The sequence below is a fragment of the Physcomitrium patens genome, chromosome 11 (assembly GCF_059467195.1).
Source record: "Physcomitrium patens ecotype Gransden chromosome 11, ASM5946719v1, whole genome shotgun sequence".
Classification (NCBI taxonomy): domain Eukaryota; kingdom Viridiplantae; phylum Streptophyta; class Bryopsida; order Funariales; family Funariaceae; genus Physcomitrium; species Physcomitrium patens.
Genome location: NC_143420.1, coordinates 16,390,775 through 16,404,803, shown reverse-complemented (window position 1 = coordinate 16,404,803; position 14,029 = coordinate 16,390,775). Strand labels below are relative to the sequence as shown.

General features: G+C 36.1%; 1 protein-coding gene across 1 annotated transcript; it reads left to right on the top strand.

Moving 5' to 3' along the window:
• The first annotated feature begins 4,926 nt into the window (after nucleotides 1–4,926).
• On the top strand, nucleotides 4,927–11,911 carry LOC112288633 (uncharacterized). Its single transcript, XM_090254445.1, has 14 exons — nucleotides 4,927–4,946; nucleotides 5,840–5,918; nucleotides 6,176–6,214; nucleotides 6,459–6,623; nucleotides 6,908–6,980; nucleotides 7,220–7,291; nucleotides 7,569–7,630; nucleotides 7,895–7,963; nucleotides 8,244–8,272; nucleotides 8,536–8,740; nucleotides 9,002–9,262; nucleotides 9,424–10,485; nucleotides 10,704–10,890; nucleotides 11,162–11,911. Exons 4-14 carry the CDS (start codon nucleotides 6,465–6,467, stop codon nucleotides 11,431–11,433), a joined length of 2,451 nt encoding a protein of 816 aa, XP_090110571.1. The 5' UTR covers nucleotides 4,927–4,946; nucleotides 5,840–5,918; nucleotides 6,176–6,214; nucleotides 6,459–6,464; the 3' UTR covers nucleotides 11,434–11,911.
• Nucleotides 11,912–14,029: the final 2,118 nt, after the last annotated feature.

Below are 14,029 nucleotides of genomic sequence, written 5' to 3'. Positions count from 1 at the left end.
TTGACTGATTATTATTTCTTATTTCTTATTTCTTTTATCCTATTTCCAAGTACACTCCCACTTGAAACAAATCTGTGGTGCATAAAAAAATTTGCTTGTAGATGATGTTGCTCTTGAATGATATGTAGTTGAAGTGTCAAGATGTGGTTTGAACAATAAAATCATTGATTGATTCCTAGAGCTTGTGTTTCAAAATAAATAATCAGTAATTGAAGCATTAATATCATGTAAAGGTTACATTAGACTGATCAAGATATTAAGATGTAAATTATTTTGAAGCAGTAACCTCAAGTTGGTCTGAGATTCAATTATGATTATTATTATTATTCAAAACTTCATCTCATTTCATCACCTTAGAAAGTATGCAATAAATTTTCATTCCGCAGATTCCATGTATACATACATGTATATAATTGAAATTCTATCATAAATCAAGAATTTAATTAGAAAGCATCCACTAAGTATGAGAATTGCAATGTACTGTCAAAATCTATTGATTTAGTCATGCAAGTCAAAAACAATTAACGAGTTTTGTATCTTTTGAACTTGGAAATAAATCAAAGTTGTAACTTAAGGGAAAAAATAAAAAAATAAAAAATAAATGTAACACGAATTTTATTCATTCTTGCATCAACTAGTTTCAAAACAAATGTATACATTTACATGATTTTTAAAATTTAAACGTTTTAATGAATGTATCTAAAATATATATCAGAATAAACAGTGTAGATAGTTAACATATAATTTTTTGTTACAAAATTATATTGATTCAAGTTATTAAACTTTGATTTATGCATGCAAAGAATTTCAAAACTCAGCGTATTTTCATAGGTTATATTGTAAAATTCAACTCATGCAGTAAGTTGGTTAATATCTGAATTTGAAGGGAAATAAACATTTTAGAATTAATTGAGATTTCTATTGTAAAACTTGAGTTATAATAAATTATGTTTTTTTTGTATAATTTTTGAAAAAGAACATCACCTTTTTATGTTTTAAAAAATATGATTATACAAATCATCACCAATGAAATCATAAGGATCCAAACAAATAAGAAATGTATATATTAGAATAAAAAAATAAAAATTTTAACACCAAAGATATATACATTTTTTGCCTAATTCGTAAAGGTCATTGAATTTCAATAAGAAAGTAGCAAGAAAGAAAAGAAAGGAAATCAGGCATGCAATTTTGACTTTGACTTGTACTCATTTGAAATACTATGTATAAAACATTTTACACCAAAATATTAAGGAAATTGGCAGAATAGGCAACTAATTGAAATGAGGCATTTATGATCTTTTAGGGTACACATGCAAGTCTCTTGTGCCCAATTTGTAATAACATTATAAGATGCGTGAGTAAAAGAAAATGAGTGTTTTATTTACTTGTTTATGTAGCGGTGAGATCAGAAGTTAAGTTAATACAAATATTCTTTAACATCGATTTTATATATTTATTTATCTATTTCTCTCTTTCTTCAAATATACAATCAGGCTTTTAAAAAGTGTAAATAATTTTGAAGACGGTGAAGCAAGAAATGATCAATTACTTCATAATTACAACATAAGTTAAAGAAAATGGGACCATAAATTAAGCTACTTAAAATTTTGAGCCACATTGATAGAACATAAGAAAATATAAAAGGAAATTCCCTAAACAAGAAGAAAACCTACAAGGCAAAGTAAACAAAGTGGTAAGTTAAGAATTCAACAAGTAATGTGAAAATAGATGGTGTCAAGGATGTGACAAGTTGAAATATTTCATAGAAAAATATTTCAGACGTAAAATAAAGAAGGGAATATAACACTATGAATATCAATAAAAAGTTCTTTTCAATTTATTTATTATTTAATCCAAAAATTATAAAAGTATGATTATATTTCTTCATATAGATTGAGGAAATTCGTTTTTTTTGAGATAGATTCTTAAAATGTTTTGATGAGGATTTAAATATAAAGCCAATATATATTATTGTGTACAAAGATGTATGTGAAGTAGTATTATAGTTAGCTTAGAGTCTTATAAAAATGCATGGAGAATTATTTTTATCATCATTTGAAGAATGGGTGTTTTATTTTATTTTATTATCTAATATTTTATTGAAATACAAGCTAGCAAAGATAAGTCTTTTATACACACCCAAATAAACATGTTAACTTTATGAACAAAATCAAGTAAAATGGGATGATTGTCAAGGACTTTCATTTAGTTGAAATGCTATTGTGTTTTACTTTTCCTTGAAATTCTACAAAAGCCTAAATGAGTCACGAGATAGACACAAGATACACAAAAATCAAGCCTTTATTTTTGTAGCTTATTAGCTAAAAATATATTCGATTTTGTATGAAAGTCTCAAGCAACACTTAATACTATTAGCACAGTGGTGTTATTCTTTGTCCTGACTAGATTATAATTTATTCCAAGTTATTATACATTGTAAATTGCTTTTTAAAGAATAAATATGACATCAAGAGGCAAGTGCAATTCTATGACCTGTCGGTATTTATAAACTAAGTCATCAATAATATATATACATATATTATTGTACATGATTTAAGTAAAAGCCAAAGAACATACAAAATAAATGTTATGTTTTTGCAATAATTGAAAAAAGAAGAAGAAATGATTGGAGTTTATATAATATATTTTGTGAAGAAGTGAGTGTAAAACGAGAGGTATTATGTAATGATTTAATGCTTTGTTTTCTATCATTTAGTTGGATAATACATAATTCAAGTCAAATATTGGGTTAGGATTTTAACAGGCAATTAAAAAATATTTACTTGATGAAAACTTTAAGTTTTGAAAGTCTTAAAACATTTTAAACCAAAAAAATTGACATTCAACTTAACATTTAAGATTCTAAAATGTTTTTCTCATTTAATGTATGTAAAACATTCTTTTTGCAATTTTCTTGAATCAGGTAAGTTTATAATATACATCAGAAAAGGATTATGCTTGAAGGTATTGAATTTACTGAAATCTTTTTTTGGGCTTGATCTTTGATTGAATTTTAATTTTTACCTTGTGTATGAATGTTGTAATTAATGTTAGGCTCGAAGATGTGCTTACATATAACATTCAATTGCTGTTTAAAATTAAGGGATTTTAATTTTTCTTCTTGATCTTTATTTAACTGAAGTATTTTCATGGAAATATTTCATAAAAAAAAAAAAAAAAACCATTTATATAACACTTTGGTTATCTGTTGGTTTTAGTAATCAAGTCATCCAATATCAAGTTCTTAAACACTTAAAAAAAGATCTTGAACCTGCAATATAACTAGTTTTTTTCACAAAATCATTTGAAAAAACGCATCCCCAATTGGATACAAAATAATTACCCATGATTTTCTAATCTAAAATCAACATGTGAATACTAATTTGATTTTATAGTATACATATGATTTAAACAAGGCACAGACATAAAAAGAAAAAAAGAAAGCTGAGCAATTCCACACACACACTGTATCAAATCTACGCTAACACCCACAAGCAAAAGCAGCTGAAACCAACATTCCTAATAATCACAATAAAAATACATATGTCACATGTTGTCAACCATCAATCAACAATAGGAGAAACATACATTCAACATGATTCATTCAAACAAGTAAAATAATAATAAATAACAAAACAGAACAAGATCTAATATTGTCAACCAAGCCCCATATTCGGCTCACGGCAAAATTGACAAATGATCACAAAAAAAACGGCGGCAATAAGATACAATAAAACGGTGTTAGCGGAGGCCCATACGAATAAAAAATAGAAATAAAAAAATAAAAAAATAAAACAAAAGAGTCAGCACAAGTAGAAAAGCAGTTCATGAATGCAGGTGTGGATGGGGCTTCTGATTCAATTTGCTGACATGGACTCCCACTGCAGTGGCTCTCTCTCAAGTGGCAGGCAACATTGTCAACTCGGACTCTCTCCTCCTCCTCCTCCTCCTCCTCACAACGAAGGAAGGGTACCGCGCGGGTCGGGCCGGGCCGGGTGGGGAGGGAGCCTGGTCTTGCGCCCGTGCCAGGACTGGAGAGTGAGTGCTCCAGAAAGAGAGCGACGACGCCATGGACAGAAGAGAAGGCTCTCCAGGCAGCAGCGAGTGGAGTCCTGGTGGACCAGGGCGAATGAAAGTGAGTGAGTGAGAGAGAGCGAGAGAGAGAGAGGCCATGAGCTCATTGCAGGACCAGGAGGAGGAGTGCCGGATTGCGGAGCTCGTGGACCATTCGGAGGGGACTTGTTGTACCGCGCTGCGTGTTTTCATTGTGCCCTCTGTTGATCACTCGCGATGTGGCTGCCCATGCCATGACCTCGGGGAAACCCTAGCTTCGCTCGCTGGTCCTAGGCAGCACCAGCCGCATCGTACGCCCGCACGTAGTACCTTCGAGTGTCTTCGGCGTTGAAGTTCTGGCCTTTGCCTTACGAGGTGTTCTATTTAGGTTCCTTATTTTTTATTTTTTATTCTTTTTACGTCCGAGATGTGTGAAGGTGCTGGCTAAGATAGGGAGGAGAGTGCGGTGGTGGAGTTTGGAGGTGACGGAGTAGACCGGGTGTCGGGTTGGTAAGTGCATCGCAGTTTGTAATTTGGAAAGTCTTGTGGAAGAATTGATTCATTCTGTGGCGATTTTGAGTGCTTTTAGTTCTTCGTCGTCCTGGCTTGCGCGGCCGGATGTGTCCTGGCACTGTGTGAGAGAAGACGTAGGGTTGACCGCAGGGGATAAGATAGATGCAGAGGGGTTGAACAGATGGCTGGCGCTCGGATTCAAGTTCCCTCCAATGGCTTTAGATTTAAATTCTTCTCTTAGAGGTTCCACAGCTAGATGGTGACTATCTCAACACCGAGGCGGCAGTTTTTGTTGGTCTATCTTCAGGAAGCGCAATGTTGGGTCATGAATGAGGAATCACTTTGAACGGTGGTTCGGTTTTTCTACTGAAACTGAAGTAAATGCTGTCGAAAACTTTGTTCTCTGTCGCTCCACTCCTACCTTCAACTTATTATGCCAACAGCTGAACGATTTCGGACATTCTCTACTCTGAGGCCGTTGTGTACTGAAGAGATTGCAATGCTCGTGTGATAGGCTTGCGGAAGCAGAGTGCTTGCGAAATTAGTTCTTCAGCTGATGAACTTTGAGTTCAGTTAGACTCAGAAGCGTGTACCGACCGATTTCTGGCCCTGCTAATGTTAGTTTCATTGTTCGCTACGACTGGGAGTAATCCATATCAAAGGCGACTTTTGGCACGCAAATTTGAAAGTGCTTATTATTAATGATAGTGTTGTTCTTTCTGCTAGAGCCACTGACTTCGTACTATTAAACTCATTACATCACATTGATTTGCCTATACTATTTCGCGTTTGGATATCATCAAATTAAAATATAAGAAGATGCAGCCCCACTTTTTATCAGCACATGTGGCGTGGGATATATGTTCATGTGTTTGGTCAATATGTTTTAGACTGCATTTTGCCTCACAATTAATCCGGAGATGTAGTGGATAGCTACACTTTTTTCTCCTGAGAAAGTGTTGTCTTGTGCAGCGAGTACAGCCTGAAGGATATTTTTTCACCCGAAAAAGCTGAGTTAGGCAGGGCTGTTGCTTAATCATAACACTTACCCGATCTTTACCCAGCTTTGGAATCTCTCTCAACCAGAAGGATTTTCCGTGGTTTAGACAAGATGCAGATTTTTCTTGCTTCTTTAAGAGTGGGAAATTAGTACATTAGAAGGTGAATCGAGTGCGGCACAGGATAAGAGGGTTTTCTGGGCTTTGGCAAGGTTTGTAATATTTGATTGGGTCATTCCTGATAATTAGCGTGTCCCCTGTTTCGTTGACAGATCGGCAATACTACTCCCTGAATGCCTGCAATACTCCTACATTCTACTTCCCAGAGAATCAGTTCAACCCTCTTGGGATGTGCGTCACCCTCCCCCTTTTTAATTTTAATTTTAATTTCAATTTATTTTTTCCTGAATCTTTTTTAGAGGATTCTACTGTGGAATTGATGATTAATATTCTAAACGGTGTACTCTGAAGTTGCCTCTTTTTTACATCTCTTATGTCGATGGCGTGAAAATTCAATGAATTTATCTGGTACTGCCTTGTTCAACTGTAAAATGATGGCAGATACTTCTTTTGACTCTGTTCATAATATCCGCTTGTTTGTATCACAGAATTATACATCAAGCGGTCCCGGAAATTGGCTTCTAGGGGTAATTTTTCTCCCAATTGATTTGTAGGCATTGGTTGTTGCACAATTAAGGTTTCACGTAATAAGACTGTGCTTACAGAGAAAACAATAGCGCAATGGTTGTCCTTTAAACGATTGTTAAGCTATGCAATAGATCGAAAGGGAATTACGTAGGAGAATAGGAAAGTAGTCATTTTGTGAATCCTATTTTTTGCTGCTGAGAGAGAGAGAGATTAAAGAGCTGCGTTCGTGGTGAAGGACTTTAGGGGAAAATGAAGTCGTTCAAGAAGCTGCGGGACTTCGCGCGACAGGGGAGCAAAGCTAAGGAAAAGCAGAACAATGTCAACGACAGCCAGCAGCGCCACCAGGTGCATGGGGTGGGCTACATGGAGCCAACCGAGGATGCGGAGCTCGTAACTAAGGGAATGAAGGTTGTTATTGAGAACATTTACTGGCCTTTCAGTTCTACTTGAGCTTATTTGAAAGGTGGCTTGGTTTGTTGGTGGTGGGACTTTCCTGTGGTAGAGATGGAGATGGACGACCGGTTTTTGTAGACGTTTGGATGATTTCGTGTGTCTTTCGAGTAGACGCTGCATCCCTTCTCTAACCGTTGTGAAACGTGTTTCGACTCTTACTTATATTGCAAATATCCTGCTGGCTCTTACTTGTCTACAGTACACGAACCCTGTACTGGTCTAAATAAATTGTGCCGCAGGATGTTAGAGGCATGCAGAACAAATACGAGTCCCTTGTGAGCTTGTCTGCTGAGGTTTCTCATCGAGCTTACGGTACAGCTTCTTTCATTTTCACCTCATTTTATTACTTAGACAAACCAGCTAATAACATAAATACTTCCAACCTGTTGAACTATTTCTGTACTTCTTGCTAATTGAAAATTACGAGTCTTCATATGCTCCTGGTTTTCGAATTGGAGATCAATCAAGATTTGAACCCGTATTTTGTACTCGACATGAGATTGTCGTGATAGAATTAGTACTCTGACTTAGGTACTTGTATTGCTGCTCAGACTTATCCACAGCTATATCCGAAATGGCTTCATATTTTGCGGCTCCTGGTGTCTTGGATGATCAAGACATTGGTAAGTCAGTACAGAGATGTCTTACGAGGGTATTAAAGTGAATTCGCCCTTTTATAGGTTAGAGCATGAGTTAGACGCTGTAAGAGTAGTAAGTCTACTGGTGGGGCGTAGACAGTTCAGGCTGACATTGTGGTCACTTATGTATGTCGTAGAAATCAATTCACATTTATTAGCGTAAATGATCTGCCTCAAGCACTTATCAAATTAACGCTGGTGTTGTTTGTGGCTCAAGAAATTGAATCTTTAGTGGGACTTGATGCTTTTGATGTGTTTTTAGGGAAAATATTCAAACTTGTGGGAGAGGTGCAATTTGAAATTTCAAAATCTTTGGAACTCTATGTAAGTGAAGCTAATCTATATCATGTCTTGATTCCTTCAGCTGCATGTTAAGCTATTGCCTGTTTCTAAGGATTTTTTATTGCTCATGTTTTGCTCCTAAGAATGGTTTAGACATCTCAGAAGATTGTAAGATAGTAGAGATCAAGAGGTTTCGTTTGGAGGGAATCAGTGTGTGGGCTCAATACTTTGATTAACGCTTGTCATTCTTAATATTGCTTCACTGGGACCGATTTAGTCTTTAACGTGCCTGTAATTGCATTTCAGGCATCCCATGTTACTCAAACAGTCACTGCACCTACAGAAAGTCTACTTGGTGATTTACAAGATGTCATGGTGTGTCTATATTCCCTTCCTGCTTTGTGGAAATTCATAAGTGGCTATGAATAGTCGAGAACATTTTGATGCCAATTTTGTTGGCCTGGATCCTCATACGGTTGTTCCACGAGGGAATTTGACGAAGTATTGTTAGATCTTTTCGGGTGGAACTGCCCAACTCTCTCTGCATTTTCTGTGGTTTTAACGAAGTGCGGAGAATTTGAGAGTAGGATCGAATTAAAGTTGGCCATCTATTTTCTCACTTAAGATTTCTCACTCTGGCTTCCTATCATGACAGGAAACCAAAAAGCAGTACGATGAGAAAAGGTAAGATGTGTTTTGATTTGCTTGTGATATTGTCTTGGTATTAATCGACGTTTTTCAAAAGTCTTTGCAGCCTCCCTGGTGTCTCTAAACACGTCTTACAAATTTCCAGAAATAATTCAATGGTTGTCTTAGTGCACATTGCGTGTGGTTATTATTATGTATGTTTTTCGGTATTGCGTTTTGCTTGGTTCAGGGTTTGGATATTAAGTTCTAGTAGTTTCAGACTCTCGCCTAAATTTTGGCTGGGTAGCTTTTCTTTACAGGCAGTCTTTGGATTATCAACGTCTGCGCATAGCAAGAGGAAGATCTAAAATCGGGAAGGCTGATGCTCAGGAGGAAGAGCAGCTAGAAAATATTAGAGAGCAATTTGAAGAAGTTAGCCGGTTTTTAGGAGACCGATTACTCTCGCTTCGACAAGGCCGGCCTCGAAGCCTTATAACACAAGCTGCTCGTCACCATGCTGCCCAGGTAACCTTTTTTCTATTACTTATTTATTTATTTATTTTTTGTGTTCAGTTACATGTGGATTTCGCATGTTCCCTATCTGGGCTGTATTACGCTGGTCCAATTTTGGGTAGAGTTAAAGAAGCTGGTCGAAATCCACATCAGCGGCTGATTATCATAAATGAACTGACCTCTGAAAATGATCTTAAGAGCTTGGCTGTATATGCATAATAATTAAGGAACATTGATGTATACAGAGTATCGTCCTTTCTCTTGGTTGTGCAGATGCAGTTGTTCAGTAGAGGACTTACATCACTTCATGGTATTGAGCCACACATGAAGCAAGTCACTCAAGAGCTGAACATTGACCGACGTCTAAATCCTGCTGATAGAGACGGATTTGAGAATGAGGATGAGGATGACGAAGATGTGTCAGACATTGACCATCGCCTTGATGATGATGGATCATATTTTGATGATGCCGATGAAGAGAAGGAGCGGCACCATGCACGAGAAGATGATTTGGGTTCGGAGAGCTCTGGAAATGTAAGTATACATGTCGATAGATTTTGACTCCCTGATTTCTCGAAGCTGCGTGTCCATTGGTAGTTCAACTTCGTCTATGATGCAGGGGATAGGACTGTTGTCGTTTCTTACTCGGAATACCCCTATTGTGCTCAGGTTTGGAGGGTTATCTGATCTTGCAGGAAGGTAATTCACGATTGAACATTTCTCGGGAATGGAGCTGTCACATGGCATTAGAAAGTGATAGGCCTGGAAATTCGGGGAACGAGGGTGATTCTCCCTTGCCTCGATGGATTATCAATGGGAGTAAGTCAGCACCCACATCACCACTTGCCACATCTGATGGTGTCGATGAAGTTGACAGATCTCCTCCCAGATACATCTCTGCTGTTCCACCCCCCACAAGGTCGCCACCACATGTTTCTGATAGAAGTCACTCGGGAGTGTTGCATAGTGGTATGCGGCATCAAGAACCCAAACCCTCTACTTCTGAACGGACTTCTCCTCGTCAAAATGTTTTAACGCCTGGGCTAACCCCACGTTTTCAAGGGCGATCAACTAAGATGGTTGTCCCGATGTCGATGTTTCCGCCATTTGATCATACGCAGACCACTTGGCCCATGCCTTTACCCCCTTCAAGTGATCCTCCTCCAATGTTGAACTTTGCAAGTCCTTCTTTGTCTTCAACTCCTAGAGGCTTTGTTGCGGTGAATTCTGTTACTCCTAGTAATAAACCGAAAAGATACAGTTATTCAGGACCTCTAACTTCTTCCGCAAAACCCAGAGATACTGCGTATTCTTCGGATGTTCCAAGTAGTGGACCGCTGCGGCCATGCCCATCTTCAACAACGAAATATGGGCATTGTAGATCACCCAGACTGTCTCCATCCATCTCTCCTAGAGTATCTCCACCTCAAATCAGCGAGTTACACAAACTTCCCCCACCTCCCCTTAGTGCTAGCTCATCTCCTATCGCATCATCATCAGGTTTGATTCCGCACTCAGCCCCTGCGCATAGGCATCCTGAAGGCGCTACACTGCATGCTTCTCCTCTTCCTCCCCCTCCTCTTGGTAATGTATCCCGGAGCCTTTCCATTGGAGGAACTTGTAAGTTGCAAAATACACAACGGTACAAGGGGGTGACAATTTCTGAAGTGGAAGAGGATGCTATGCCAGCTATACGAACTTCGCACAGTGGGCATAGTGGTTTGCTAAGTTCTAGCAACCCGCACATGGGCAACAAGGTAACTCTTTCTGTTCTTTTCTGAACTGAATTTTGTTTGGCTTCTACCACAAGACTACCGCAAATTATTTTCATGTTCATTCGCAGGACATATATTAACTTAATCTGGTTTCTAGTAATCTGTTCCATCAAGTTGATAGATATGCTTCTCTTGGTGTGGCTCCTCGTGTTATACCAGCTTCAGATTGCTTGATTTAATATACAATAATGGTATGACAGAGTCCCTCGCTACAAAGAAGTGTATCTGGATGTGGAGTTTCTGCGGCTCCCAAACATGGCGCACTTCACTTGACATCTCCCGGCAGAGTCCAATCTGGATCAAGTGACAAAAATATGTGGAGATTCAACACTATGATCCACTCTTCACCAAGTTTGACTTACAATTATTCAGTGGAGTCACCTCCATGTAAGCCAGTTTCTCACTTCCAGGGGCCAATGTGATGGTTTTTTAATTAGTCCTAGCAGCTGCAAACGCAGTCAGTTTTGAATGGCGTCTTCTCTCGCTATTCAGGTACTTTATTCTTAAGTTGTAGGTCGATCCTGATGTTTTGGTTGCCATCCTCTAACAACGAGAGCCATTCTCATCTTGTTCTATCAAATGTTTCCACAGAATGTTCTCATCGTGTCATGTAAGTGCTTAATGCGGAGTGACTCACTTAATTACTTCCGGTGCTCAGCTACAAGTACTGCTGATGAGGATGAAAAAGCTCAGATCGCCGACACCGATTTTGAACTAGCTCGTCGATCTTTGGACGCGGCGCTACCAAGCAGCACCAGCAATACCACGAAACACCCCAAATGGACCAAATGGAGATCATTTTCAAGCCATGATACGGAGGATTTGTTCCAATTGGGGACCCAACATCAATACCGGGATAGCTCCCACCAAGCGCATGGGTATCACACTCTCCCCACCCTTGGTACCACCAACGGCGTCCGACATGCTTGATGTTTAGTGGTGGCAGGGCTGATATTGTTCCAATAATCCCCCGTACATATAAGTTTTCATAGCCCGGTGTATATTTAGGACAACTCTTAGGTCTGTTTGCTGAATTAAAAATCATGGATTTCTCTTTTTCTTTTTTCTCCACTGTATTAATCGTACATTAGAAGGCCCGAATTGTCCAGCTCCTTGCCTCTGTGATTTCGTCACTCGCTGTTCCTCATCATGCTGACAGAAAGAAAGCTGAATGGAGCAGTTGGGTTCTCAGTGAGGCATGCCTGATTCATTCCGCAACATAGTGTTGGAGCGATACTACTGATTGCCTAGCTATACCCGTGGGATGTTGAATCTTACGGACACCGAGGATATGCTGTGACGGACAGATTGTTTGAAGCCATACTGCAAAATAATTCCCTGCTGTATTGCTTCATGTAGTTTTCAATTTCTTTTAATTTTGATCTCAAATGACATATTTCCATAGGAATTTTAAAAAGTTATCAGTCATGGATTGTTTAAAACCAGAATCATAGCACTATCCCTTAAAAGAACGCGGTTTACTAAAATTGTTGTCATATGCCAAATTACTTAGTTGGAGCATAAACATATTTCTCAAGTCATATTTCTGCAGCCTAGTAGGAAGTGGGATTTTTGAAGCATCTGGTTTAGTAGATGATATACTGTTTTCTAAATTTGTTTTACTTCAGTTGGTTCTACGTGAGAGATATTTAACATGATTAATGACTTGAACTCCATCAATGCCGTAATAGAATTTCCTTTACCTCATGTATATTTGATTTTCTGAACCAAAAAAGTTTGTATTTTTCTATGTACTGGTTTTAAATTTAAAATGGAGGTTTCACCGAACTCAACTTCGAAGGTAAAAGACTAATTGATATAACAGTCCTAAAAGTATATATCATTTAGAAATCAGTGAACATTCATTTATGTTTTTATCATGATGTTAAACTGTACAATCCGTTTGCATTCCCCAGTTGCTTTAACATATAAATATATTAATGTTATTGTCGCTGAAAACACTTCCAAGAAGTTCTCTACTAAAGATATCGTAGTGAATTGTTTATATCCATATTATTTCTGATTTTTTAAATGAAATTTGAAAAAATAAATAATGGCAATAAGTAATGTTTGAGAAATGAAAAGAGAATTCTACATTTTTTTATTTATGTTTCATGTGTTTGTTTTGTTTGATTTTATGTTAATATAAAATTTGATCATCTTTTGTATTTAATTTTCAAATTTTTTCAAATCAATTATGTTTTAATACTTAATTTGTAGACAAAGCTTATAAATCTGGATTCAATTGTAATGTATATGAACTTGAAACATACTGGTTATAGTAATGGTTTTTTTCAAAACCAAATTTAAACCAACAAACTATAAATTTGAACTTAAAAGAAATTTTTTTATATTGATAATTTGTATTGGTTTTAATTTTGAAAATAGGTTTGTTATGCTCTAATAAAAAATAATTAATATAATTAACTTATGTTGTAGTCTTTATATAATGGATTGATGTCTTGGTGTGTATAATTGTTGGAAAAGTACATCTAATGAAAAAAGATATGTTACAATGAGAAGAAGAAACAAGTAGACAAGTCATGGAAGAAGAAGAAGAAATCAAAAAAAATATAAATTCCAAAATATCAACAAAAAAAAAAGTAATGTAGGCATTGTATAAAGTAGGTGCAAAAATGACGATTTTGTCATGATTTTTTAGTTTTGTAAATCAATTTTTATTAGGGTCATATACAAAGAAGATGTTTAAAAACAAAACTTGCATTTTAAGTGTCACTTTAAGTTCTTATGTAACAAATTGGATCTTTTTTTAGAAAAGATATAATGTTCAACCAATAAGGTCATTGTATTGACTTGCAATCAGGTTGTACCTCAGAAACCTTAAAGAAATTCTAATCAAATTGTATAAACCAAACAGCGAACTTCAATGGAAAACAATTTCTGATTGGAATGCTGAGTTAACTTCAAAAATTGCAAACTATTGGCTTTATAAGTCATGAATAAGTTCACAAATTTTGAAAAAGATTTAATCCAAGAATTAAAAAATAACATAATAAAACCTCTCTGGATAAAACTCAACTTCCTACTAGTTTGATAAAGAATTCCAATAGCTAAATCTTGTAACTCAGTCATTAGTTTTTGCTTTAACTTAGTGTGTAGCTTTAATTGTATGTTTTTTTATTATTTTCTTTAATATAATTTTTATTAAATGGTAAAATCTTTAAAATTTTAAGAATAAAAAATAATTTCTTAAATTATATATTTTTAGTTCTATCACATATATGTAATCCAATATTTCTCTTCTAAATTATTATAATAATAATAATAAATATAATATAATATAATAAATCAGGTTTTTACTTATAAAATAAGGCACTTATAAAACTTCACCTATATATTAAGCTTAGATTTTATAAAAACTTTATAAAAATTATTCTTCTATTTATTACTTTTGAAACATAGTTGATTACAAAAACCTTTATTTTTTTCGTCTCATTAATAAATTTTCTTGTATAAAAATCCTACAAATCTTATGTGCTTATAATGCTCTTGAAACTAATTTTTC

Bases quoted from the DNA above. Each gene is read 5' to 3' on its own strand.
- LOC112288633 (XM_090254445.1), top strand. From the start codon at position 6,465: ATGAAGTCGTTCAAGAAGCTGCGGGACTTCGCGCGACAGGGGAGCAAA. The intron at 6,624-6,907 runs GTTGTTATTGAG...ATTGTGCCGCAG, and splicing joins TCGTAACTAAGGGAATGAAG to GATGTTAGAGGCATGCAGAA. The intron at 8,273-8,535 runs GTAAGATGTGTT...TTTTCTTTACAG, and splicing joins AAGCAGTACGATGAGAAAAG to GCAGTCTTTGGATTATCAAC.